The 25,881-nt window shown below is 55.7% G+C and overlaps 2 protein-coding genes across 2 annotated transcripts; both read right to left on the minus strand.

The window, feature by feature from the left end:
* Window positions 1–3,167: 3,167 nt before the first annotated feature.
* DNAL4 (dynein axonemal light chain 4) lies at window positions 3,168–8,055 on the minus strand. Its single transcript, XM_074169081.1, has 4 exons — window positions 7,994–8,055; window positions 6,403–6,618; window positions 5,522–5,605; window positions 3,168–4,360 (listed from the first exon to the last, which is right to left on the minus strand). Exons 2-4 carry the CDS (start codon window positions 6,472–6,474, stop codon window positions 4,196–4,198), a joined length of 321 nt encoding a protein of 106 aa, XP_074025182.1. The 5' UTR covers window positions 6,475–6,618; window positions 7,994–8,055; the 3' UTR covers window positions 3,168–4,195.
* A 7,781-nt stretch (window positions 8,056–15,836) lies between these two features.
* On the minus strand, window positions 15,837–24,866 carry NPTXR (neuronal pentraxin receptor). The gene is made up of 5 exons (XM_074163760.1): window positions 24,255–24,866; window positions 17,147–17,369; window positions 16,789–17,033; window positions 16,276–16,455; window positions 15,837–16,061 (listed from the first exon to the last, which is right to left on the minus strand). Exons 1-5 carry the CDS (start codon window positions 24,837–24,839, stop codon window positions 15,837–15,839), a joined length of 1,458 nt encoding a protein of 485 aa, XP_074019861.1. The 5' UTR covers window positions 24,840–24,866.
* Between the last annotated feature and the right edge of the window lie 1,015 nt (window positions 24,867–25,881).

The following is a 25,881-nucleotide window of genomic DNA, read 5'->3' on the forward strand; positions in this document are numbered from 1 at the left end:
GCATCAAAGGAGCTGGACTTGGCTCCCGGAGCAGGGCCACAGATTTCTTTCTTCCAAACCCAGCCCTGGGATACAGAGGAGAGAGGGAGACCCTCCTTCTTCCAGTGCCCCAAACTGGGCTGGGGAGAATAGAAACCTCCCTCCCACATCCTGAACCCAGATGGGGACAGGGAACCTATGGGCTGAAGCCACCCTACTGACCAGGAGTCCCATCCCCAGGCTAGGGGAGCTTGCAGTCCTACCCCCCCACCCTAATTGAGCATCCCACTGGGAAGTGGAGGCAGAGGGATTAGGTGGAGCACTCGCCATCCTTAGCACTCCAACACTGGCTGGCATTAAATATTAACCAAAAGATTTTTCAGCAAGTCAGACGCGAGCCGGCAGCAACAAGGAAGAGCTGCAGAGCTTCAAAGCCTGCCCCGACTGCCTGACAGCTCGTGGATGCACCTCGTTGCCATGACATCATCACAGAGAAGCCGTTGAGTTTGCACCTCTTTCTTCCCATTTCTCCCCGCCCCTTTCCTCCATCTTCCCAGCACCTTCCCCTCTTCCCAGCAGGTTCGAGACACCCTTGGGGCGGAGGAGGAGCCGTACATACGAGGACATTTCCACTGCTGGCACCGAGTCAGGACTCCCCGGCAGCTGATAATGATGTTGCCCATCTCCCCTCAGCAGGGAAGGATGAAGTCACGAAGCACAGCCCTCGGAGCTGCTATCGCAGCTTTCCGGGCCGGGCGGATAGAACGGGTCATTTCAGCTGGCACCGATGCATCACCCTGCGTTTTTCATCTCCTTTTTCTACATCTGACTCAGTCTGATGCTTTGATGGGTAATGGCAGCCATATGCAAGGGGGCAAGGAGAGGAGGACACAATAGCAAGCCACCTGTTGCCAACTTCCCCAGCTTCCTGCTGAAAATTTGAAGGTAAAATCCTCCATCAAGAGACTGCGGTTTTATAGTCAGAAGCAGATAGGCCCTAGGGGCTCCAAAGCATCAGCCACAGAGGGGTCTCTTGTGGGAAAACACAGGACAAGGAACCATCTCTGATCCATGAACCGTACTCCCCTGAAAATTACAGGCATGCCCAAAAATGTGCCAGTTCCACAGAAGTGCCAATTCTTCCGGAGAAGAGAAGGCTCCGGGGAGACCTTATAGCCCCTTCCAGTACCTAAAGGGGGCCTACAGGAGAGATGGGGAGGGACTCTTTATCAGGGAGTGGAGCGATAGAACAAGGGGTAACGGTTTTAAACTTGAAGAGGGGAGATTTAGATTAGATATTAGGAAAAAATTATTTCCTGTGAGGGTGGTGAGACACTGGAACAGGTTACTCAGAGAAGTTGTGGATGCCCCGTCCCTGGAGGTGTCCAAGACCAGGCTGGATGGGGCTTTGAGCAACCTGGTCTGGTGGGAGGTGTCCCTGCCTATGGCAGGGGAGTTGGAACTCAATGATCTTCAAGATCCCTTCCAACCCAAACCATTCTATGATTCTAAAAGGAGGGCAAAAATCTTTCTTCTAACACACTGGGGCCAGCACAGCGCAGCTCAACTTGCAATGGGCAGGAAAATTGATCTGCCTTATTGAACACTTGCCTGGGAGCCGGGGCCTTGACACACGCAGCCGAATTTTGGGAAGCTGAGGTTTGTGCTTTTGCGTAGAACGCTGATGACGGGCACACAAACCAGCTAAAATGGGTTTGGCTTCTTCGTGGTAACTTCTTGTGGGAAAGCTGTTACCCTGTGAAACAAAAATAGCCCATCGCTCTCCTGTGAGCCACCTTGCGCTTACCTTGGGGGAGTCAGAGTGTGGGAGCTGACTTGCTGCAAGTTCACACCTAGCTCACCTCCAATCTGTTTGCATGCTTGTGCTTCAAGAAGGCTGGGGAGCGGTCAACGTTCACCTGTCACCGATACAGGTCACGGAGACATTAGCTTCAGTCAGCTGGTGGCCAAAGAGATAACAACTTGGCAGCCAGGCCAAAAGATTGCATGCTGAGGTAAGCAGCTCCCTGTGATCACCTGCAGGTCACCACGACCCTGCAGAGATGCCCCTGACCACAGTGTCTGTGCATAAGCACAGAGCAGTTAATTATTCATTAGTGTGAAAGGGGCACGATTAAAGCAACTATGGTATGGCTGGAGCTATCACCATGCTCCAACACAGGGCATTCCAAAGACACTGGGTTTACCCTTTCCTCCAAACCAAGAGGAGATAGGAAGTTGTGGAAGAGAAAAATAATCTTTTCCACCTGCCAGCTGCAGGAAGTGCCAGTCAACAGTGCTACATCTTCACATAAAGGCAGCCAGCTGGAGTGAGACAGAGCAACCACATCAAGACAGCTCAAAGGATTTGCACTCTCCTGCACTGCACAGTGATCCTGCCACCGCAGTCCACTGCACAGGGCAGGTATCGTGGTACCAACTACCTTATGATACTAGTTGTGTCCCCCCTGCCTTGCAATTCCCTTCCACCTGATCGATAAGGAATAACATGAGAGAACATTGGGCCCAGCCAGCACAGATGGTCCAAATTTGAAGTAATTTCTAGTTGTCTTCATATGACTCTAATTCCTGGCTTACAGAAGAGCTGCTGGCATGATGAAATGGAGGAAGGACATCTTTAGCATCACACTGAGGTTCAGAGAAGGAACAAAAGGAACGGTAAGACCCTCCCCCTGTTTGATCCTCCGCATGCACTAACACAAAAAGGTCCTTCAGAACTGAACTATGGACTAGAGTGTGGCCTCTCATAAAACACTAGGTGTCAATGCTACTGCTGGCGATGTTCTGAGAGGAAAGTCTGAAAATCGAGGAAGCCACAAATGCAAGATCCCAAAGGTCAGAGCAGAGGCACACTGGGAAGAGTACACGGGTACACTCCTTTGCTGCTACTGCTTAGACAGCCGTGTGGACTCAGGATTTTGGCCAGCAGCACTGTGGGCCTGGCAACCTTCCTCAGCATTGTGGCTTGCCCTGGTGAAAGGAACTGAACAGGTAGGATGAGAGAGTGTCTCATACCTGCAAGTCACCCAGGAAACATGCAGGATGGAGATCTGTCAATGTCCACTGCCTGAACTACACCATTGCTTGCTTACTTCCATGTTTCCTGAACTACTTTTCCTTCTTACCCTCAACTTTGGGATTTTCATTTTAGAACACACAGAGAAAAGGACATTTTACTAAATTTTTATTGTAAAAACACAGTTCCCCAGATTTATATAAATAAGCCATATACGTAACACACAATTACGTTCATTCCATCCTCCAACATTGACAGCTTTAAAAAAAAATAGAAACAGGCAAAAAGAACACTAATCCAAAAAGATGTTAGGTCTCTGATGACCAAGTGATATCTCACATGGAGCCTCCTTCCTCTACCAGCCTCCAAACAAGATGCTGAGAGTACACAGCACTTGCAACACCCCCAAGAACTGACAGGGAGGCATTCGAGCCTTATGAATAGTTCTCACCCACTCCCCAGGCATCGTCAGCCGCCCGTGTTTTCATGCTATCTCAGTGTGCCGTGGGTGAGAAAGGAGGGGGCAGTTTGCATAGCAACCTCCTACACCCAGGCAGCTCAGCTGTTGTACCCTCCCAAAAGACGCGGGGAAGGGCAAACTGAGTCTGCTTCCCTGCAGCGTACACCTCCACGGGCAGCCCGAAAGGAGACCCTTGGCACTGTCGGTTCTGTAGGGACAACTTAGAAGCCGGGGGAAGAAGGTATTCTTGGCATTCAGAGAGAGGAGAGACAGGTGCTGGTCAGAGCCATACCACATGGTAGTGTGGAAGGCAGAGAAGAGAGGACACGATGTGGAACAAGTTGGGGGAAAAATAAAACACAAGGCTAGATAGCACCTTTTCTCTTTCGCTTCCCCCTCCTAGAGCTGCTGTACGGCTCTGCAGCATGTCATGAGATTACCTATTCCCCACCTCCTTCCTGCTTCAGCTCAAACACCAAGGAAAGAGCCCCAGACAGATGAGAAATCCCATGAGCAAGGACAGGACAGCTTCGCAAGTTTATATGCACACACGCACCAGTTATATGTATCCCACAGAACTGTTACATCAGTATGAAAAAAAACAAAAAAAAATCTTGACGTTTAACTATTAAAAATAAAGCCCCACCTCCAGATTGTACAAAAATCTGTTAAGAGAAGGAAGAAATCTCTCATATGAGAGTCTGGGACCTGGCCAGATGTCAGGAGCACTTCCAGACACACACGGCCAGGCTGCCACCAAAGAACATGTACAGCAGATTCTTCACCTCGTGAGTGATCTCAAAGCCAAAGCCTTCCCCAATCACCACGTGCCAGGAGGACCCAAATTTCTTGTCCATCATCTCTTTGATCATCTTGGCAGCACTCTGCAGAATGTTAAGGAGGAGAGCACAGGGTGAGACAGAGCAAGCAGTGAGTTTTTATGCAAACATCCCCCTAGTCGTCTTCTCTCTTTAATAGAGTGCTCAAGCCATGGGCAAGAGGTATAGCAGCTGCACTGCAGGAACTGGGAGCTCCCCAGAGCTGTGCCCAAGGGTAAAACAGGTCTCTCTGCTTTCAGCAGCTTCCAACACAGCAGCTAGAAGAAATTAAAAGTTGAACTGCATCTAGCAATCACTCCTCTTATTCACAGTCTGAAACAAGAGTTCTGGCTTAGATGCTGCTGGAGTTACGCTGGGCGCAGCAAGTGTGAGAGGAGATTCAGGTCACTAAGCTGCTTTTTTTTTTTTTCACCAGCTAATTACCAAAACACTGAAACTAGGCTGACTTTTAAAAGGCTCGCTTCTCCCAGATCACACCCTGCCTGATCTAAAAAAGGAGAGAGGAAGATTTTGCAGTGACATGTGGTGTCTCAAGCAGGATGGGACAGAAGGAATCTCTGGCTTCGTAGCTTTGCCTTGCTCCAACACAACACTGCTCTGGCAACAAGCAGTCTGTGCTCTGCCCATGGAGCAAGGTGTTTTATCCTCTTTGACTTTCAAAGTTAAGGGCAACCTTTCCAAAAAACTGTAACTTCTGCATCACCCCCCATTTATATGGTCTCAGTAATTTCATTCAAGAGGCTGAAAGCCGACAGGGAAGAGTTAACAGACTGTACTTAAAGGTTTAAAGACTCATCCCCAAAACAAAAGTCTCCTCCCCGCTCTGGTGCTCAACACTGAAGAAGAAACAGGAAGGGCCCACCTCCACACATTTCTAAACCAAGCCCTCAGGACACAGGGCATTTTATGAACAGAGTTGAAGTATGTCACAGGAAAGGCAGGATCAGGAAGGAGGTAAGGTTTGGGATACAGCATCGCTACTAATGTCTGCTTTCCTGCAGAAAGTAAAGGGCTATTATGGATCTTGCTGACAAAGGGAACTGAATCTGAGATCTAGCCAAGCTCTTTGCCTTCTTCTACTCTTGCTCTGTGCAGAAAGAGAGCCATAAGATGTCAAGATCTGACTCCACTCTGCCCTGCACCCTTAGGCCTGCTCCTGCAGTTCTCTGAGCTGCAGCAACTGAAGACTGGCCATTTCGCTAGTACCTCATTGTTGGTGGCATATTTCTCACACGCTGTGACACAAAGCTCCATGGCCTCTACACGCATCTCCTCCGGCATGTCTGTGTGCTGGAAAGAGCAAACAAACAAGAAGAACTAAGCAGAAAAATAAGAGCTAGACACAAGACAACAGTAAGTAGCCCTTACTTTGCGCAGGCTATTGCAGGAGCCTAGACCGCTGGGCATGGGCAAAAGGCAGCTAGCCCCTGTGACTTTTAATACATCACCAGCAACACAGGCTTGTACATATAGCAAGCATTTCCACTGTCTCAGAGAACAGCAAACATGAAAATGGCTTATTGCATTACAAATGATCCATTCGCTCCTTTGTCCCAGCCAACGCAGAATTCTTCTCTACCTAACATTAAGATTAGCACTAAGTAAGCACAGCTTAAAGGAAGAGATAAATAAATTTGTCAGTTTTTCTGTTATAAGATGAAGGGAAAGCATGTTAATACTGTTCCAACCACAGTCCTTAATTATTGCTATATGCATAATAAAAAATTCAAAATTACACAGCCTTTTCTTCCTCTTCTGCTATCTGGCTGGCTAGCAAGATCTTTTACTCCAGCTCCTGTAGGAAAAAAACCAAGCTGCATCCAGAACACAGGAGAGGGCTCCAAAGGCAGCATGTTCAATCTATTAGAGGGATCACTTTGCCCCAGGCTTCCCCTGGCTGACAGGGTGAACAATGCTGAAAAGTTTTCCTGACAGAGGTCAGGGACAGGGAGAAAGCAGCAGGGACGACCGGGACCCCTCCACAGGACCATCAGTACACATGTTCTCACAGCAACTACTCAGTGGGAGAAACGCTAGCTTAGAAGGTTGGTAGATAAGAATAAAGATAGAATTTCATAACTTCTTACCCTAATCAGTGGAAAGCTGTGAAGTCTTTTATAGTCAGCCTCCTCCTTTTTCCCCTCCCCGGTGTCTGCCATGGTCCTTCCACAGTGACCCCGGGAAGGGGCGGAGGGGCTGCCTGGAGCTCAGCAAGGTGCTGCGGCACAGACAGCCAAGAGGAACACGGTTCTGTGAACACAGGCAGAGCAGCTTCAGCAGGAGAGGAAACAGCCCAGAGGACACTGCTTGAACAAAAACAAACACAGGAAAGAGAAAGAAAGCTTTGAATTAAAATGGAAGGCTAATAAAACTATTACGATAATATTGTCCCATCCCAGTTACTTGCTATTTCTCAGTACCATTTTTAAACACCAGGCACTTAAGAGTGTTATCTCACAAACCATTAACACAAACAAATTTTAAAAATGTATCCTTTTCCACAAATGAGGCTTCAAGAGCACAGCACTTCCCAGAAGCACCAATCGAGCTTGAAGGAAGAGCCAAGTCAGGGTACAGCTTCCAACAAGGGAGGAGAGAACAATATATCAGCCGCTATATCTATTGATTAATTCCAAAAGGATTTTCCCAGGACACTATTATCCATGAGGGTTTCAAACTGCGCATGACAAGCAAAGGGTAAGAGTATTTTAGGAACAGGATCAATGTACATGTCTGGACGGAAATGTTTAATGGGAACATCTTGGTCTAGTTTGCGCGCTTGCTCCTCACATCCCCGAACATTTGTCAACTGGGGGGGAACCATATGGGAAAATGCTGGACCATGCCTCTGGGCCTAATTAACCAACCAGCTTCTCGGGCAACGCAGACACACAGCCCTGTCTAACTGGCAGATTCGGAACATTTCCCCATGGTCTTCCCTCTGGTTCTTTCATCCAGAGCAAAGCACCCTTCCCTCCTAGCCAGAGGAAGCAAAGGTGATCCCATATTAAAGGGAAAAGGAAATGAATGTGGTGTCAGTCAACACCACACAGACCAAGCTTTTATGCCAAGCATGTAGAGTTGTTGGTTAAAGTACCAAATCTAACAGACTACAGGCTCTCACGTGAGGGACCGTGGGACCTGTAGACATCCCCACCACAAGCTCCACAGGACAGAACTATCACCTGGCTGGCACCAGTCTCCCGCAGCAAGGCAAGCCCCGGGAGTCACTTCAATACCCAGCTTCTTCCCGAGACGTGCCTAGGGCCACAGACCGAGGCAGGCCGCCAGGGTCTGCCCCATGGGCCGGCGGCAGTTTCCCCGGGGAGGAACCGCCGACGGGCAGCTGCGTCTGTTAAAAGACAGGGCAGGGAGGCATCCTGGGAGCACCTCGCCAGCCGTGGGTCCAGAAAAGCACACCACAGCCCCGGCGACAGTAGGAGCCACCAGGGCGGGGGGGCAAGGCGGAGCCTCCTCCGTCCCCGGCGCGGCACCACCAAGGGGTGCGAGGCGGTAGCGGAACCCGGTCCGAGCAGGCCGCACACCCGAAGCGGCCCCCTCACGCCAGCCCGCCACCTTCAGCCCCGCGGGAGAGGAAGGGAGCCGAGGGAAGGGCTCAGCAAGCAGCCTAAGACACAGCAGGGAGAGGGGACAAGGGGACACTGGGCGCGGCCTCACCTGTGCCGCCGCCACCGCGGCCCGCACCACCGCCCCAACGCCGGTTGCTAAGGAAGAGCCGTGCTTGTCGTAGCAACCGGCGCAGGAAGTCCCACCTACCTCGCCGTCCATTGGCTGTGAGAGCACCGCCCGGCATATCTGATTGGTGGCCTGCTGTGCCGGCTACCGCGCGGGGGCTTGAGGGGTGGTCGCGGGGCGCCCGTCCTTCGCTGACCCCGGCGCCGGCCCAGTGTTCCCGCGGGGGTGGCAGCGCCTGCGGCCCGGTGCCCCTTACAGCAGGGACGGGGGGGCGCCCGGGGCTGAGGAGGGGCTGCCAGCACCGCGGGGGGCCTCGTTAAACACCCCCGCCGTGGTCCGTGGAAAGGCCCGTGGCCCTGGTCTTGCGTGGCCGCGGGAGCCGCAGCCGCCCTCGCGAGTGCCAGGCCCGGCCCTGTGCACTTCCCCTCCGTGGGACGGCTCCGGGGCTGGGTCAGGAGCTGCTGGGAGAGTAAGGCCGTCTCCCAGCAGCCAGGAGGAACTGTATCTCCTCTGGCCTGGGCTTGGAAAAGGGGCTTTCAGGAGGCTCCCGGCCTTCTCGCCCTTTCCCTCTGAAGGTTTTGGGGTGGGTTTCGGCTGGGCAGGCTGCAGCACCTGGCCTGAAGCCACATCCACAGCCAAACTGCCTGGTATCTGGAGACCTTATATTTTTCTCACTTAAAACCCCCTTGGGGACCATTTGATTTAAACAGCAAGAATAAATATGGAAGCAGTTTGGGGCAATTCAGGGGCAATTCATTTTTTATTGTGTTTTTGTTGTACGGGAGGGGCAACCACTCAGATTTGCATGTTGAAGGAAGGAAGGAGAAAATGGCCCCGGGGAGGGTGGGGATGGGTCGTGAGTTTGCAAGCAGCTGGTATAACACTAACCCCTATCCCCACTGAGCCCATCGACCCGCTCCTGCCCCTCCACAGTCTTCATATTTGTAATGTCTCTTTGCTTTGAGGTTTTCCTTGTCTCACAGCTCTCCAGGAAACCTGTGTTTTCTCTGCAACCCCCTAGCCAAACACTGATTGCTTCTAAACCAGGGTTTAAGGAGTTTCCTGGGGGTCTAGGGTTGTATTTGTATGAAATTGATACAGGTGGGAGAAGCAGCAAGCTCCAGGATAATACCAAGTGAAAGACTGCTGTGCAAAGCCCCAGGTGCTGGGTGTGATGCCTGGGTTTCCGTCAGGGCCCGTCCTTGTCCAGGGCCAGATTTTCTGTGCGGTCTTCTGGCTGGCATATATCTGAAATGTCCTCATTGCTGGCTGTCTGCTGAAAGAATAATTGCTTTCTAGCTGTCTGAAAAGGAAAAGAGCGGGGGAGGAGCAGGCTGGGTACTCTCTTGCCCCTGCCAGCTTGTGAAGAAGTCCTCTTCCCTCACCATAATCTCCTATAGCTGTAGAGAGTTCATCTTGTTGCCTCTTCCGCTGGTGTAGCAGTGAATCAGGTTGTCATTTGCCTGACAAAGCAGTGGTGGAGGCAGTGGAACCGTCTCTGGGCTCGGAAAGACAATGCTGCAGTGATCATTTGTCTTTCCCTTTGCCTTCGCTGCCGCTGGTGACAGGAATGAAGCGGTGCCTCCTGTCCCCCTTGTTCTCCTGCCGCTCCTACCTCCTGCACCGATTCCTTCTCCTTCCTCCTTTCGGCAAGCATCGGCCTCTTCCAATGAGGCAGGCAGAGAGCTAAAATTGTCAAGAGACAGATAAAAGCTGGGAGATCTTTTTTTTTTTTTTTTAAGAGAGATAATTAGGAATAGAACCTCTGTGAGGAAGAAGATCTTTCCATCATCATTACTCTGTCTCCAGGCAGCTACTCTAATCTCTCTGGGGACGCAGCACTTTCAAGCATCGTAGTCTTGCTGTGGTTTTTTTAATGCTTTAATCCCTGTGTAGTTCACCCACTTTTGCTACTAAGCAGCAAGTCGGTGCGAGCGGGTGTGTTTGTGTGCGTACGCCTCTGTTCCTGTATGTGTGTGGAGCGCGCATGCGTATGCGATTCTGGGTTCAATTAAATGTGCCTCAGTTTTGATCAATGTGTCCCCAGGGAGCTTTTCCCTCAGGAGATGCTGGGACTGGTTGTAAGGATTATTCATCAGCGGCTCCTAAGTGAAAAGCTAAGGAAAAATGGCCAAACCCCAAACTGCGGAGGGCTCAAAGTTAGGAACGCTGTGGTTTTTAGTGATTGTGGTAGGTGATACAGCGGGGCTGCAAGGTGGAGATGCCTCCTGAAGAAGGAGAGCATCCTGCTGGCCTGTCCCCATTTGCCTTCGCTTAGCAGAATGCAGGAGCTTTGTTTCTTGGCCCTCAAGTGCAGGATTTCTCCAAGCTGCCTCTCTACAACATCACAATCCAGTCAAAGCCTTGTTGGGTCCCTTAGCCGCTAGCCCAAAAGCCAGATATGCAGCTGGCTTCATGTCACCTGGTCTTTAGGTTCCATACCAAGTGATGAGGAGCCTGTCTGTTGGTGAAGGCAAGTCCAGAGCAAGGGTCCGATTCACCTCTCTGGATCAGTAAGGAAACACAGTAGTTACTCTGCTCTGGCTGGTCTTTTCTTATTCGCCATTAATCGCAGGTGGAAACTCTTTCAGCCCTTTGCCTTTGGCAGCCATGGTGAAATGCTTTAAAACTAGGAAGTGCCGTTTGCTGTCTGACATTAAATTGTGTGGTAGTCCTTAGCCGGGAAACAGAAATGTAACTGCAAACTGCAAAAGATGTGTATATATAATATATATCTACATATACCACCCCATGCGTTCTTTTAGCCATCTCCATCGCTGATGGTAGGGGGGGATTGGAGACCAGGCTGACTCCCCCTCTGGCCAAGTTTTGGGGTGCCCCATTGTACCTGTGGACACAGCTCCAGCTGTTCCCTGTGTCCTCTCTGCAATAAGGCGGTGGGTTGGAGATAGCTGTCCTGCCTGTTGGCTGCAGCCCAGGTGCTGGGTACTGCTCCACACCACCTTGAGTGGTACTGGAGGACCTGGGCTGGGGACTTGAGGCATGCTGAAGTCTGTCCTGCAGCTGGAATAAGATGGGTAAGATGGTTGTGGCTCTCTGGAGGCAGGAGGATGGTCAGGAGGCCCCATGGGGATGCTGAAGCTGCATTTCACTGGTATTAGACCACCACCACATTGTATTGAGCTAAGGGAAGGCAGAGTTGGGGATGCTGGTGTGCAGGAACAGGTAGCAGCTGAAAGGAGCCAAGCCCTCTCCTCTGGAGGAGAGAGGAACCTGCTTGGGGACAGCCAGATCCCCAAGTCTGACGGGCAAGGCAGAGCCCCGCGTGTGATCACTCAGCTGCTACCTCTGGTAACGGTGCTGCTGCAGTGCCAGCAGCCGTGCGGGGGCCGTTCCTGTGCCAGATGCTCTGGAAGCATGGCACGTTCCCCGTGTGAGCGCCGCACGAGTCTTAATGAGCCTGCCTGGCTCCGGGAGGGAGCGGAAGAGGCTCCTGACAGGATGGAGAGGCGCGGGGAGGCAATTAAGGCAGTCCCCCATTGCTAGGGCAGCGCGGGTAACGGTTCAGAAGTGTCACCTCCCCGGGGATGAAGTACAGGCTGGATTGACCTGTTTCGGGGGGCCTGGGAGGTTGACATGCAGCAGAACGGCAACCTGCGAGCCCTAAGCTGAGGCTGTGGGTGTCGGGGAGCACAGAAGCTTCCTGAAGCCCACCCCGAGGTGGGTGTCCCAGGGCTTCCCATGTCCCCCAGGGAGGCAGAGCCTGCACTGCTAGCGGTGCCCTCCAGCAAGCTAGGAAGGGCTGGAGGTGTTCAGGAATTGCAACGTTTTCTTCTCAAACCCTATAATTAATAGCCGTCAGGCCTGAAGGTTTGCCATTGCCCTGTTTGACCTGGTCTTCTTGTTCCCTGCAGGATGACGCCCTTTTTGGCAGGGGTTGTTTGAGTCCAGCTAAGCCCTTGGCCCATGGGAAGCCCCATGGCAGCATGTCTCACGAATTAGGAAGGGAAAAGGCAGTCCCTTTCCACCCCTCGAAACGTGTTAACAACCCCACAGTGGGGCAATAGAGGAGAGCATGCAGGTGGTATCCATTCCATCAATCTGCGTCCCCTGACATCTTCTCTTGTGCCAGCCCCCGCTGAACCACCGTAGCCCAACGGTGCCTCTGCTCTGCCCACATCTTGGTTTTTCTCCATTTTTTCCCTTCTTTTTTTTTTTTTTCCTCCCATCTTAGGTATCTGGACACAGCAGAACATCCCACCTGAGGACACCTACCCCAACCACAAAAAATTCTCTGCACTGTTGTTAAAAATTTCCTTTTTTAACCCCCCCCAAGGGCGATTCTGTTGTTCCTCGTCTCTTCTGTGTGCGATGCGTTGTTTTCCATCTGGCTGCCCTTAGAGAGAAGCGGGGCTTCTCCTGAGTGCTCTTGGTTAATTGAGAAGCAAGCAATATGTGTAAGTCATTGTAATTACTCCTTCCAGCCAGCAACGCCATTGATTTGTTGTCTCCTCCACCTTTTAAGCCCTGTCGCAGGTTTGCAGCTCTTGCAAGGCTGGGCTTACCAAAAATAAATGGTCCTTTCTTGCTCTCCTCCTCCACAGATGGGTGAGAAACAGCCGCCGCTTCCTGCAGAGAGCCAGGGCAGGATGGAAATCAAATATTTATTCCTACTCTTGATTTTCCGTCTCCCAACCAGATTCTAATCTCCCTGTAATGCCTTCGGTTCCTGAAGAGCATTATACGGAGGCATTTGCCGTAAGCTTTTAAAATGTCTGGATATATTATATCAAGTTTTCCTGCTCCCTGCCCCCCACGCCCTGGGACTGCCCAACTGGCTGTGACCCTCTGAGGGAAGAGGATGTCACCCTGCAGAAGCTATGCTGCCAGGCTTCCCATTTCCTCCCGTCTCAGAAGTGACAGATCCACGTGTCCCAGGGACATAGCTGGGGTTGGGATCGCGCCAGCATAGTCTGGCGGAGAGGCAGAGGGCAGCACCCAAGTCCCTGCCCGAGTATCTCCTGTGTCCCTTTGTTTCTGCTTTTCCAAGGGGGAATTCACACAGATTTTTGGCATGGGCTGGGTTTCTGGGCTCCAGAGGAAGACGTTTTATGCCAGTACCCTACACCAGTGGCCAGGCTGTTCCCATCCTTGTTCATCCTCCTGCAGGTCTTCTGCCTTGGCTAGCAGCCCCAAAAGCACCCTAGTAGGGCTCCTGCAGTTTAATTAGGAGGGTCTTCTGGACCAGCACCCCCCTTATTTCACCTCCTCCTAAGTTTGTGACCCCAGCAATGGGTTTGGACATTTCCTTCTCCAAAAGGTGCCATCCTTCTTAATGATGCTGCTGTTATTTGGGTGCACAAGAAGAGGTCACCTGTTGAACCCCTTCCTCTTGGTGATGTGGGGGTGGGCATCCAGCTCAGCAAAGCCCTTGAGTGTATGCAGCAGCTGAAGTACGTACTCAGAGTTATTTTTTTTGTAAAAAATACCTTTGAGGAGATGTGCTGAAGGGGAGAGCCCCAGACTTTGTTTTACGGCATTAAATACCCTCCAGGAGGAGAAGTGGAAGCCAAGGGTGATCATAGAATGGTTTAGGTTGGAAGGGATCTTAAAGATCATATACTTCCAACCCCCCTGCCATGGGCAGGGACACCTCCCACTAGACCAGGTTGCTCAAAGCCCCATCCAGCCTGGCCTTGAACACTTCCAGGGATGGGGCATCCACAGCTTCCCTGGGCAACCTGTTCCAGTGTCTCACCACCTTCACAGTGATGGTTCTGGCTCAGCAAGGAGACCCCATCGGCATTCCAGCAATAGCAGGGCCCTGGGGGAAACTGGGTCCTCTGGTTTCCCCAAATATGAGAGAGGTTGTGCCTTTCCTAGGAGGGATGGGACCCACTGAGGGGCAAAAGCATTGTGCACACCTGGCCACAGGTTTCTCTAGAACAGGCAGCTCCAAGAGCCATGCTGAGGGCAAACCAGCTCGTAACTAGCTGGGTCAGGAACTCATTACTAGTACTTAATTAGATTTATACCCTATGTGAGCTCCTCACCATCACGGTCTGACCTGGAGGCTGTGATTTCCCACTGGTTTCTGCTTCCCTGTCATGGGGAAGGGGGTTCCTCCTCCCCGAAGCAGTGCTTCCCCCCAGCAGCAGCCACGCTGCTCTATGACAGGGTAGACGAGGGGTGCCCAAACTGTGATTCCCCCCCCTCCCAAGGCAATGGTACCCAGATGCTCACGATGATATTTCTGTAATGCAGCTATGGGCCCCAGGGATGCCACCCTGAGCATCCCGGTGAAGGACACCTTGGCTGGGGCCAGCTGGTCCCCTCCATTCCTGCACTGACCTCACGTCCCACAGGAGGCTTGAACAGAAAACGTCACGTTTATTGTCCACAATCAGCTTTACAAAAGAAATGTCCCAACACAGGCGCGCGTCAGGGGCCCCTTTCACAAACGTGCATTTGAGAAAGCGAGCGAGCGAGGAAGAGGGGGCAGCTCGTCGGGGTGCACGAAGGTCACAGTGTTTCCCACTTGGCACGAGGGCTGCGCCCCATCCCCACCATGTCCCCCCCCGGTCCCATCGCCGATGGGGACCCTGGGGGAAGTGATGCTGGGTGGCAGGTCTGTCCCCTCTGCCTGCTTCACCTCCCTGGGGCTGGGGGGCAGCCATCACTGAAAGCACAAAGTGGGACTTGGGGCAGGGGGGAGCACTGGAAGCTGGACACCGCATTGAGCAACCACGAGACCCCTGAAGTAACCCCTCCCGCCCCTTCCAGATACACACACACACACACACACTCACGTATCAAGACGTCGGTGACTACGCAGCGTGGAAACAGCGTATTCTCAGGCACTCCACGGGGAAAATACCAGCCCACCCCATCACCCTCCCCAGTTTCAAGGCTGGTGGCAGCCCTGTCCCTTACTGGGAGCAGCTCAAAGCAGGGGACCCAGGTGGAGGTGAGGGCAGCAACCTCATTCAGTGCCCAAAAGGCCAGGGGATGGAGGCCAGGATTCCTCTGGCCACCACCATCCTCTGTCTCTTTTTTTTTTTTCTTGCTTTCATTCCTTTTGATAGCAGAGTTGCGCTCCCTCCTCCTCGGCCAGGGCTGGGGGAGATGCTTTGCTGCTTTCCCCACATTCCCTCAGTGGCCAACTGCCCCCCTCCCTCAACTGGGGGAGTCCCACTCTGCTTCCCTCTGCCCCAAAAGCCGGGCTCCCCTCGGGCAGCCCTGCCCAAACAGGCAGCGGAGGCAGGGGAAGGGGTGCGGTGGGGGGAGCGCTGCCCCACTGACCCCCTGACATTGCTCCCTCCCCAGGGCCACGCTTGAAAAACCAGAGTGGCCGGGGAAGAAGGGATGGGGCTGGAGGGGAAGATGCTCCTGGCCGAGCATTTGGGCTCATTTGGAGTTACAGGCTCACAAAACCAGATAGTGGGGCTCTAGAAATAAATAAGGGAAGGGGGTGTACTCGCAGGATGCCCACACGCTGGCATCCCACTGAGGCTGGACCACGCTTGGGATGGACAGAGGTCACCTTCCCACTCCCTGTTGGGGCTGACAAGGCAGAGACCCTTGCCGTACCGGAGACACCTGTGGTTATGGTGAGGTCCTCCTGAAATAGAACCAGGGCAAGGTGAGAACCGGGGACAGATGTGCCAGGAGGGGGGACAAGCCACGCCGCTGGCATGGGGGCAAGAGGGAGGCTGCCAGGGCCCCCCCCCCTTCCCAGGATGCCAGCGTGGAGGGCTCGAGCACCGCCCCAGTGAGGCTCAGTGGTCTGGGAGGGGAGAAAGGAGCTCCCTGCTTCGGGGCTGCTGCTGGGCTCCTTGGCATTGGGGAGGGGGCAAGGGGCCGCTCATGCCTTCCTCCCTTCCTCGCAGGCAGCAAAGCCCGCCTTGCTGGCACCCCCAAAGACCTCCACCGCCTGGTCATCCCACTGGATCACGTTGCCTTGAAGGTGGGAGGTGCAGTTGGCCAAGCCCAGGATCTCCGCTGGTGCCAGCATGTGGTCCCACACATTGAACTGCGCCAGCTCCCCCACGAAGGCCTGCGTGGCATCAAAGCGGCCGCCCAGCGTGTCCTGGGAAAGAGCGGGAGAGATGATGGGACAGGGATGGGGATGGGAGAAGGGACACACATCCAATGGGCACGGGGTAGAGGGCGAAGTTTGGGTGGAAGCGGAACAAGATGCCCGATGGCAAGGAGGGGAGGGGATAGATGTGGGGGGGAGATGCAAGAAGACAAGGCAGGGAGCAAATGGGGGACAAAGGGATTGGTGGCAGGCTGGCACATACCTGCTCCTGGCCCAGGATGATGACGCCCTGGGGCTTGATGGCGTGCCAGGAGGCCAGGTTCTCACCAGCACCCCGCTGCTCACCGTCCTGGTACGCCGACCACTTGCCATCCCGGGTGGTCCATGCCACGCAGACGTGGTGCCAGGCCTTGTCCTTCAGGCTCAGTGGCAGCTGGGCGACCTTCACAAGAAGAGCAATAGCCCAGTGCTCGGTAGGACTGCTGGGAGACCCCAGTGTCCCTCCAGCCCCTTGCAGAGCAAGCAGTATACCTGCATGATGGTGGTACCCCAAATTCTACAGACATCTGGATACGCTGCTTCTCCTTCCCAAAACCCACCCTGGTGAGCCATCCTCCCCATCCTCTTCAACCTCCTGCCTGCCCCCTCCACCCCAGACCCCTTCCTCTCAGCTCCCCCACCCCGGTACCCACAGGAGCATCATTTCCCAGGAGGGCTGAAGCAAGGGAGATGAGGGCAGGGGCTTCCCTCCTGTCACCCCTCCAGCTGGACTGACCTTGTCATTGATGAGGAGTTCCAGGGGGTTGGTGCCCCACTCCAGCAGCACAATCTCGTTGGCTTGGCTTGGGACGGAGTAGGAGAAAGGGGTGCCAAGCCCTGCCAGGGCCTTGGACTTCAGCCACATGCAGATGGTGAAGGCATAGAGCTCCGGCAGGCTCTTCTTCATGCGGGCGTACATGTAGTTGTTCTGCACCGGGATGGTCACCTTGAAAGCATCAGGAGGGCTGTAGCCCGGTGGTCCTACGTGTCAAGGATGGGGAGGAGAGAGGAGAGTCAGAACCCATCGTTGGGATGAGGGTGGCTTGTCCCAGGACCCTGCCATGCCACTTCCATCCCTGTCAGGCAGGACTCACCGTGCTCAAGCTCCGTCACCCGGTTCTGGAGGGAGTTCAGCTCCTTCTCGATGTTGTGCTGCTGCTGGCTGCGGTCGGTGTTGGCGGCCTGGCGCTCCTTCTGTAGGGTCAGGATCTTGGAGAGGAGCTGCTCCTCCAGCTGCTCCATCTTGGTGTGGAGGGCATCACGGGCGAGCGCTGGGGCAGTGGGTGACGAGCTGTTGGTGCGGGCTGGCAGTTCCTGCTGCACTCGGCAGCAGCCACGATGCGGGGGTAAGGAGGGAGAAAAGAGAAAACTCAGCACGGTGTCACCATGAGAGGTTAAATAAGGACATGCCCAGCCTGCACCACCATGGGGAGTGCTAGGAGCACAACCCCGCATCCGCAGCAAGGTCTTCTCCAAGAGCCTCCAGCTGATTTTGTACCTCCCTTCTCAGAGCCCCCATTGATTTCATTACTGCAAAAGGAAGCTTGGCTGCTCTTAATTACTTTCTGCTGTTTCAGAGAGAGAGAGAGAGAGCAAAGACAGGACACAGGGGCACTCAGGTCACCCCTTGGCTCTGCTCCCGTGGGCAGCCTCCCACTAGGAGGGGATGACACAGGAAGGAGCTTGGAGCTCTCCTTCCCCACCGCACGTGAGGCTGCTTCACCATGGCCAGAACATTAACATCACATAATGGGGCTGTAATCCTCTTAGCCCAGCTCAGCCAGAGCGCGGGGGTGCTTGCACGCGTGCCAGGTCAGGCAGGTAGCTCTTTTTAAGCGTAAGCCAGCCTCTCCCAGGCCATTGGGATGCCACAGAGAAGTGGGGCCAGTGGTAGATCCTCCAGTCCTCAAGACATGACCCACCACTTGAGGATATCGAGTATATCTTGTCCCACCAGGGTAAAAACCCAGACCAAAATTCTTCCCTTGGCTGATCCAAAACCCGATGCCTGGCAAAGATGCTCCCAACCACTACTACACCCTGCAAAGACCCCAGATCCCGTCTTGCTGAGAGACCTCATCCTGCCTGGAAGAAAACCAGGCTGGAAGGAAGAAGGTGGTCCTTTGCCATGCTGCTGGTGTTTCTCCATAAATAGCAGCCCCCTCCCTTCCCCGTGCTCTTGGGGCATTAGGTACTCTGCCATGGGCTTGGAAAGATGGTGACCTCTTTCTCCACACTGCCAGAACTTCTTGAAGGTGCTGGAGTGGCTGTGGTGACTTTTGGTCTAACAGAGGCCAAAGCAGGGGACACCACAGACGCTCCAGCACTGAGAGCGGTCTGCATGGGTGCTTCAGCCCTGGACATTCGTATAGCTTTTGCTGGTGGGACATGGGGTAATGCCATGCCTGCTGACCTGGGCAGTGTCCCCCCTGCCTTGGAGCTTGCCTGAAGGAGGTCACCATGCTCATCTGTGGTTGTGGCTTCCAGCTTTTTCTTCTTCCCTATATCCTGCTTTTCCAGGATGGACAGGACTTGATGATTGCGCACACAAAGATGCAAGGGGGGGATGTCACCCCCAGTCTTGGCTATCCATCATGAACAACAGTGGGGAGGGAAAGGCCGGAGGAAAGCTGGGTTTGGCCAGGCAGGATACAACCTTGGCAGATGGGAACAACAGGGAGAAGGTAGCAGGGAGAGAAGGGTGAGAAGGTGATGTTGGCATGAGCACAAACAGCCCCACACTGGGCACGAACACACTCAGGCTGCAAATGAGAGGGTGGTTACGATGCCCCAAGATCTGGAAAAGCCTCCAGCGGGGTCTACCAGGACAAACCCACAGGTTTTGCAAGGAAAAACAATGCAGAGAACCAAAACCAAGCAAGAAAAGAGAGGTTGTGCAGGGGACATCTACCAGCCCTGATGAAAAGCAAGCTCTCGCTGTCGGCTTGCTCCCGTGGCACTGGGGGTGCTTTTGGAGAGCAAAACCCCTCTGGGAAAGGAAAAGCACTGGCAAAGGGCATCCTACTTTTGGGCTCTGTAAAACAGGGAGAGATGGGAAAGGGGCTTTAGTCATTTTTTTGGGGGGGGGAGGGGAGTCTTGGTGACCCACCAGTGCAGCCAACTGAGAAGCAGGGGAGGGCTGGCAGGAGGGAAGGAAAGGCAAGTGGAAAGGTTAATTCCTATCCTCCTGGCAGGGATAATTCCCACCCGGGGCTGCCCGTACTCATATCCAAGCGGAGCCGGCTGTGTTGGTGGGGGGCAACGCAGGTGGGATGGGGGTCTCCTTCGCCTCTTTGTTCTCATCCCGTGGGCTCCGAGAGCTTTTCTCATCCCTTCAGGCTGCCTGGCTGCGGCGGGGGCTGGTGCGCTCCTGTCTGCCGCACGCTTTGATTGCTCGAGCTGCGGGTTTGGAGCCTACGTCCCTGCTTTCATGCACGGCTCCATCTGTTAATGACGAAAAAAGAAAAGGCTGGGAGCTTTTGTCACTCTCGCTAGCCCCCGATAGCCTGCCCTACATTATTCAGTAGTGACTGAGCGCTTTTTTTTTTCCTCCTCCTTCTTCCTGCTTGTCTCCCTGCTGCTATTTTCTTCCCTCTGTAACTTTTTTTCCCCATGGCTTTTTCATTTCTCTGGCTTTGGAGCGTCTCCTCCTGATGCTCCCCTCCACGCGAGCGTACACATGCTGTTTCTCCCCTTTTGCTCAATTCCTTTCCCCTTCCTGAGTTTTTCCCCCTCCATCCCTCTCTTCAGCTCTCCCTGGTCCCTCCAGCCTGGACATCGACAGCTGGACCCATACAACTGGCCAAACCATGGCCAGCCCCATGTTCCCCATGGCAAGAGATGCAGATGGTATCCTCATCTGGCATTGTTTAGAGGCCACTTCATCATCCCAGGAGCAGACACGGTCCCCATCTTTGCAGCCAGGCTGTAGCTGGATGTGAGACTGGATGCCACCCTCCGCAGGTGGGACATGCTGGGTGATGTCCCCTGGTGCCCACCTGGGCTGCATCCCCCTAACCCTCCTCCGCATCCCCGAGCTGTCGCTCGAGCATCTTTCTCCCAAATCAAATTATTTGCAAAATTATTAATGCTAGCTGTGCAGCTGTTATCTACCGGTGACCTTTGGGGAGGGGAGAGGGGGGGAAAGCGCCTTCTCCCCGGCTGTTCGGCAGGCGCCCGGCTTCCCATCTGCCGCCGCGCAGGCAGCAGGGGAGTGGGCAGCGGGTGCGGGGGAGGCTCGCTCGACGCTTTTTGGCCACCAGAGCCAGCAAAAAAGATTGAAAGATGCCAGGTAATATTAATCACGTTAAATGTCAGCGGCTGGCGGGGGGGCGGGGAGGGGGAGGCGGGGGGCCTGGGCAGCTACGTTGGGTGTGTGCTCCCTTGGGCTGTAGCCCTCGGTCGGCAAATTCACTTTGATTTATGTAAGGAGATCAGAGCCTCATTTACTAATGCACCAGCAAATCTGGGCCCCGCTCGGTCACTGGCACACAAGTGCCCACCTGAGCTGCTGGGACAGGGCGGGCAGGATCACAGGATGATGCCTGCGGGATGATGCCACTGGCGTATCCCAGGGATCACGATGCTGAGCACACAGCAGCCCCGTTCCCTTCCTTGGGCCCACGAATCCTCCCAGCCTGCCCACAGCTCCTCCGTGGCCACCGTGGGATGCTCCCTGCTGCAGGATGTCACACCCGCCACACTGGGGTTTTTTTGGACCCTACTACCTTTTTGGACCCTATTGTACCCAGGCAGGAGCTCAGGGGTCATTAAACCCCAGGAAGGGCTGCTTGGGATGGGGGGTGAGCAGGGATGCATTGGCCTTTCCCTCCTCCTCCTTGCAAGAGAAGAGCTCGCTGATGATTCCCGTCCCCCTCAAACCTCGCTCAGGGCCCGGGGCTGTCACAATTTGGAGGTCTCCATTCCCGCTCTGCCAGCAACAGAGGCAGGAGGAAGGCAGCTGGCTCACTCCTATTTCCATGGCCTTACCCGTGGGTTTCCTGCCAGCAGCCAGGTCACCAGCCACAACAGCACAGCCGGGCTGGCACGGCCACATGCCGGCTGAGAGGCAAACAGGCTGTTACGGCTCTACCGAGACTGCATCCCCTGTAGGGCCCATCGGGCTGTCCCCTCTCCTGCTCAGCTCCCCTCCAAGGGACAATGGGGACAAGGAGGGCGCCTGCACCCCTGCACAGCCCAGGGGGCTGAAGCAATTCCCTCCTCACTCTGAAACCGCTCCATTTCCATGTGCAGCAGTAATTAAAAGCATGGAAAAGGAGCATCTGGGCCCCCCAGCTCTGTGTGCCAAGATGCGCCTGAGCTTAGGGATGTGAGCACGTGCAGAGAGCGCAGGGGGAACGGATGGATCCATGAAAAACAGGAGGAAAAAGCCCAGACAGGCTGCTGCACACGAGGAAAGGACAAGTGATGCCTTGGAGGGGGTTAGGAGGAGGTGAGGGAAGATGTCCCCACATGAACGCCACGCTGGTGCTCACCTGTCCCTGCTGAAATGGCAGGGGGCAAAGCGTGAGCCTGGGGGGAAAAAATCCTACTGCTACACCGCCAAAATTAAGAACCAAATGACTTAATAGGTTTTTGGCACATCAATAAATCTTGTTATGCCTTACCGCCAGGGCTGAAAGCGCATGGATTAGATCAGTGATCTTCCACCAGCCCCCTTCCTGCAATCCCAGCTCCAGAGCCTCCAGCAGTAATCCCTGCTGGCAAACCCACTGGGAGATGCCCTGGGATGCAGCCTTCCCAGGGGGGACCCACAGCATTTAGTGTCATCGCTCTCCCAAGACTAAGCCACCCTGGGCTTCGCCGGTGTTTCCTCTCCTTCCCTCCCTCCCATCGGGTTTCACAGAGCCTCCGGCACTCTGGCGGCCACCACGGGACTGTCCCCATCCAGGTCACCTTTTGGGGTGATCACTGCCTCTCTTTAGGAGAGCTGCTGGGGGTGCCCCCCATGCCATGGGGTACCCCAGGAAGGTTCCCAGGGCTGATGGATGGAGCCATGCGGGATGGAGAGGCACATGCAACCCGCAGTCTTCTCATACAGAGGGGGTGCAAAGGCAAACCGGGGAGGGTGGCCACAGGCAGCCATCACTGCACAGCCGAGGTGCGACCCCAAGGCTCAGCTGGCCGGGCTGTGGCTGTCACAGGCAGCGTGTTACGGGAGACTGGAGCCAGGGCAGCCGCAGTCCAGCCCACCTGCGACTCACTGCCCTATTTCCTGAGCCTGCAGGGCTTGCTGATTGCTACGTCTGCCCTGCAGAGCACCCTTGGGACCCTCGGGTCCCCAGCAGGGTGAAAGGGAACATTTTTGGCAATGTGACACTTTTCTTTCTCATCTGTGTGTGTGTGCACGAGCCTTGACCCAGCATTGCTTCAGGCTGCCCAGGCACACATGAGAGCCTGCTCCAGCCCTTGCGAGCTTCACCCGCCTCCACCCCAAACCTCCTGCGGTCACCAGAAGCCCCAGGAGAGGGGCCAGGGCAGCTCACAAGTGACACAGCCCCTCGGGGATGGGGGAGAGTGTGACCAGAGAGCAGCTAAAGGCCCGATGCTCCCCATGGTTCAAACTGATGGGCCAGGCACTGTCCCACTGTGCAGTGCCTGGTCCTCGTGCACACAGGGGTATGTGTGTGCAAGGGCTTTTTTTTTTTTTTACCCCATCTTTTATTTCTGGGTGAGCACATCTGCTGCCTGCACGTGTATTTCTTAGCTCAATTGTACGATCCCACTTGTGGGAATCTGTTTTTCTAGGGGCTGCAGAGGGGTTTCAGGGTGGCTCTGTCCCTCCCTTTGGCTGCGTCGGGCTGTGGGCATCGTGCTCAGCCGGGCTGTACGTCCCACTCCCCCTGCACATGCCTGGCGTGCCTCCGTGTTTGCTTTTGTGCGCGCGTGTGCATTACCCTAGCAGCTCACAGGTGCTTCTTCCAGTCTCCAGCTCTTTCCCTTCACTCGTGCGTGTGTTTATTTGCCTTTCCCCGTCTTTCCATCCCTGTTCACATCTCCATTCATTACAATAACCTTCTCTCCCAGTCTCGTTTCTCAGCCTGTGACCTTAGTGGCTCGCAATTTTCTGCCCACGGCCTGCCACTGCTGCGCCCACATGGCTGCAGTGAGGGGGGCAGAAGGGCAAAACTGGGGAGAGGGACCTCATGGGGTGCTTGCTGCCTGACCTTCCTCCCAGCTCCACACTCCAGGAAGGAGTGAAGAGGGCAACAGGGAACCAAATGGGAAGATGAGGAGGTTGAGGACTCGCAGGAGGCTCCTTGCAAGTGGCTCTGGCCTCCAGCAGACCTCAGGGGACAACACAACCCCCAGAAGAGTTGCGAGTTTCCACCAGGGAAACCAGACAACTTCCCTCCAGCAGCTCTCCTGTGCCCAAACTACTGCTCCAGCCGTATCCTGCAAATTCTGCCGGGGTCCATGAGACTGCTGAGCCCACATCAGCCTGAATAACACGCACGCACCCTATGAAGTGCCTGATCCTAGGCGTCACCATAGAGCCTTTGGTGCCAATGGCTTGTGGCCAGGCCAGGACTCAGCCCACCAGGTACTTGCTGCACGGATGCTACAGAGTGGGGACCGAGGGCTGACGTCTCCAGTACCAACAGCCTGATGCCGCAGTGATGGGCACAGTGAGTGGCACTGGCTGCCCCCTTCTCTATAGCTCCTACAAACCACACGGAGATGGGGGGCTGCGGTTGCGGCAAGTGGCACCGTGCTTTACTTTGTGAGATGTCCCGTTCATAATGGGATGAATCCCGTTCATGGGATTTACCTTTCTGCTAAAGGGCAGGATCCCCTTTTTACTCCAAGGAGCTGCCAACCTGCTGCCCTCACTCCAGCAGGGGCCTTGGTGGGTGTTACGGGGGGAATGAGGTGCCCTACCGGGGTGCAGACTGGGGGGAAAGCAGGGCAGCCCTGGCCTCGTGGGACCACCCTGCTGGAAAGAAGAGAGGGGCGCTGGGCAGAGACCTCAGGGAAGAACGAGGCAAAGGACAACCTTCCTGAAGCCTCAGGACGGGAATGAGCTGGTTTGGGGCTCAGGTGGCAGGAGGCCTGGGGAATGGTGTGTGCGGAGCATCCCGGCGCCGGCCCCTGGGAGCGTCCCACTCCTGATCCCCGGGAGCATCCCCTCCCTAATCCCGGGAGCATCCCTCCCCTAACCCCCGGGAGCGTCCCTCGCACCTCTATCCGGTCGATGCGGTCCTGGAGGGCGCGGACGGCCTCCTCCAGCTCCCGCACGGCGGGCGGTTCGGCGGGGGGGTGTCCCATGGTGCCGGGGCGCGGGGCGGCGCGGAGCCCGGCGGCGGGGGGAGCGGCGCCGGGAGGGGTTCGCAGGCCGCCTTCGCAGCGGCTGAGCTTGCCGGTGAGCTCCCGGATGGTCTCCTGGTCCATGCGGATCCGCTCCTTCTGCTCCAGCGCCGTGCGGCGCAGCTGGGCCGCCGCGCTCCGCAGCGCCAGCAGCTCCTCGGGGCCGGGGCCGGTGGATGGGCCGGGGCCGGTGCCGGTGGCCGGGCACTCGGCGCTCAACGGCGTGCAGACGAAGCGGCTGAAGAGGGGGGGCTGCGGTCCCCCCGGCAGGCGCGGCCCGGCGCTGGCCAGAGCCTCGGCGGGGCCGTGCAGGGCCCCCAGCCCCTTGTCGGCGGCGGGCAGGAGGGCGGCGGCGGCCGAGTCATTGTCGGCGGCGGGGGCGGCGGCGGCGGGAGCGGCGGAGCCGGCCGGGTGGACGCTGGCGATGATGCAGATGATGGCCCCCAGGAAAGCCAGCATGCCCGCCGCCAGCAGCACCGCCAGAAACTTCAGGGTGGCAGCGGCGTGGGGGGCCCGAGCCCGCGGACGGCGAGAAAACAAAGCGGGAGGGGATGGATGGAAGGACGGACAGCCCGGAGGGAGCCGGCGGGGAAGGACGGTACCGGCAGCAGCACCGGCGCCCCGGCGCGCCGCGCCGCGCTTATATCTGCCGGGCGGCGCCGCCCGCACCGCACCGCCCCCGCCGCCGCCCCCCCCACCCCCCCCGGCCCCCGCCCCGGCTCGGCCGTGCAGCCCCGCCTGGCCCGGCCCCGCTTAGGGACCCCCATCCTCCCCGGGCTGCGAGAAGGGCCCCGGCGGTGGGAGGTGAGCGGGCAAGGGGCGCCGGAGGGAGCAGAGGGGGAGGGGGGCGCCCCAGGAGCACCCTGGGGACACCCGAGGACGGGGGCAGCTTGTGCTCGGTCTCGGGCTCGCTGAAAGCAGCCCGGCGGGAGCCACCAGCGAGGGGATGCTCCTCCGGGACAGCCCAAGGGAGGATTTTCCCCTGCGAGATGCTTAGGCTGGAAGTAAAGTGCCCCCTGTTACTCTGAGTGTTGACGCCTCTCAGTCGGGTGTCCCCCAGGAGGGTGTTTCGGGCTGTTGGTGGGCCTTTCCCTCCTTGCCTTTCTCCTAAAAATTAAACCAGAAACCTTCCAGTTCTTGGAACGTGCCTCCTCCGGGAGGGCGGCAGGGCAACTGTCCCGCTCTCCCACCCCAGACACAACTGTGGCAGAGAGCAGCCAGGGAATGCCTCACCCCCTGTCCCACACGCCCACGCCATCCGTTTGGGAAATAAATACCTACATTTAATCTTCCCCTACCATCGCTTTATCCTGAACCACTCATAAAGAAGACACTTCAGGCACCCGCTTTCTCCTTGCTCCAACAATATGCTCGCCCATCCGACACAAGCCGTGCCGTGCCCCCTCCCACCCCAGGCATGCCGGGGCCTCGGCTACCTGGTCCAGCCGAGCCAAGAGGAGCAGTGGAGGAAAAGCAAACAAGATCGATTTTAAGCTCTGCT

This window comes from Numenius arquata, chromosome 2 (assembly GCF_964106895.1).
Source record: "Numenius arquata chromosome 2, bNumArq3.hap1.1, whole genome shotgun sequence".
NCBI lineage: Eukaryota > Metazoa > Chordata > Aves > Charadriiformes > Scolopacidae > Numenius > Numenius arquata.

Coding starts and splice junctions, on each gene's coding strand:
- DNAL4 (XM_074169081.1), bottom strand. CDS start 6,474: ATGGCAGACACCGGGGAGGGGAAAAAGGAGGAGGCTGACTATAAAAGA. Junction 5,606..6,402: donor ACAGCTTTCCACTGATTAGG/GTAAGAAGTTAT, acceptor TGCTCTTTCCAG/CACACAGACATGCCGGAGGA. Junction 4,361..5,521: donor AATATGCCACCAACAATGAG/GTACTAGCGAAA, acceptor AACATTCTGCAG/AGTGCTGCCAAGATGATCAA.
- NPTXR (XM_074163760.1), bottom strand. CDS start 24,839: ATGCTGGCTTTCCTGGGGGCCATCATCTGCATCATCGCCAGCGTCCAC. Junction 17,370..24,254: donor ACCGCATCGACCGGATAGAG/GTGCGAGGGACG, acceptor TGCCGAGTGCAG/CAGGAACTGCCAGCCCGCAC. Junction 17,034..17,146: donor GGTGACGGAGCTTGAGCACG/GTGAGTCCTGCC, acceptor CTTGACACGTAG/GACCACCGGGCTACAGCCCT.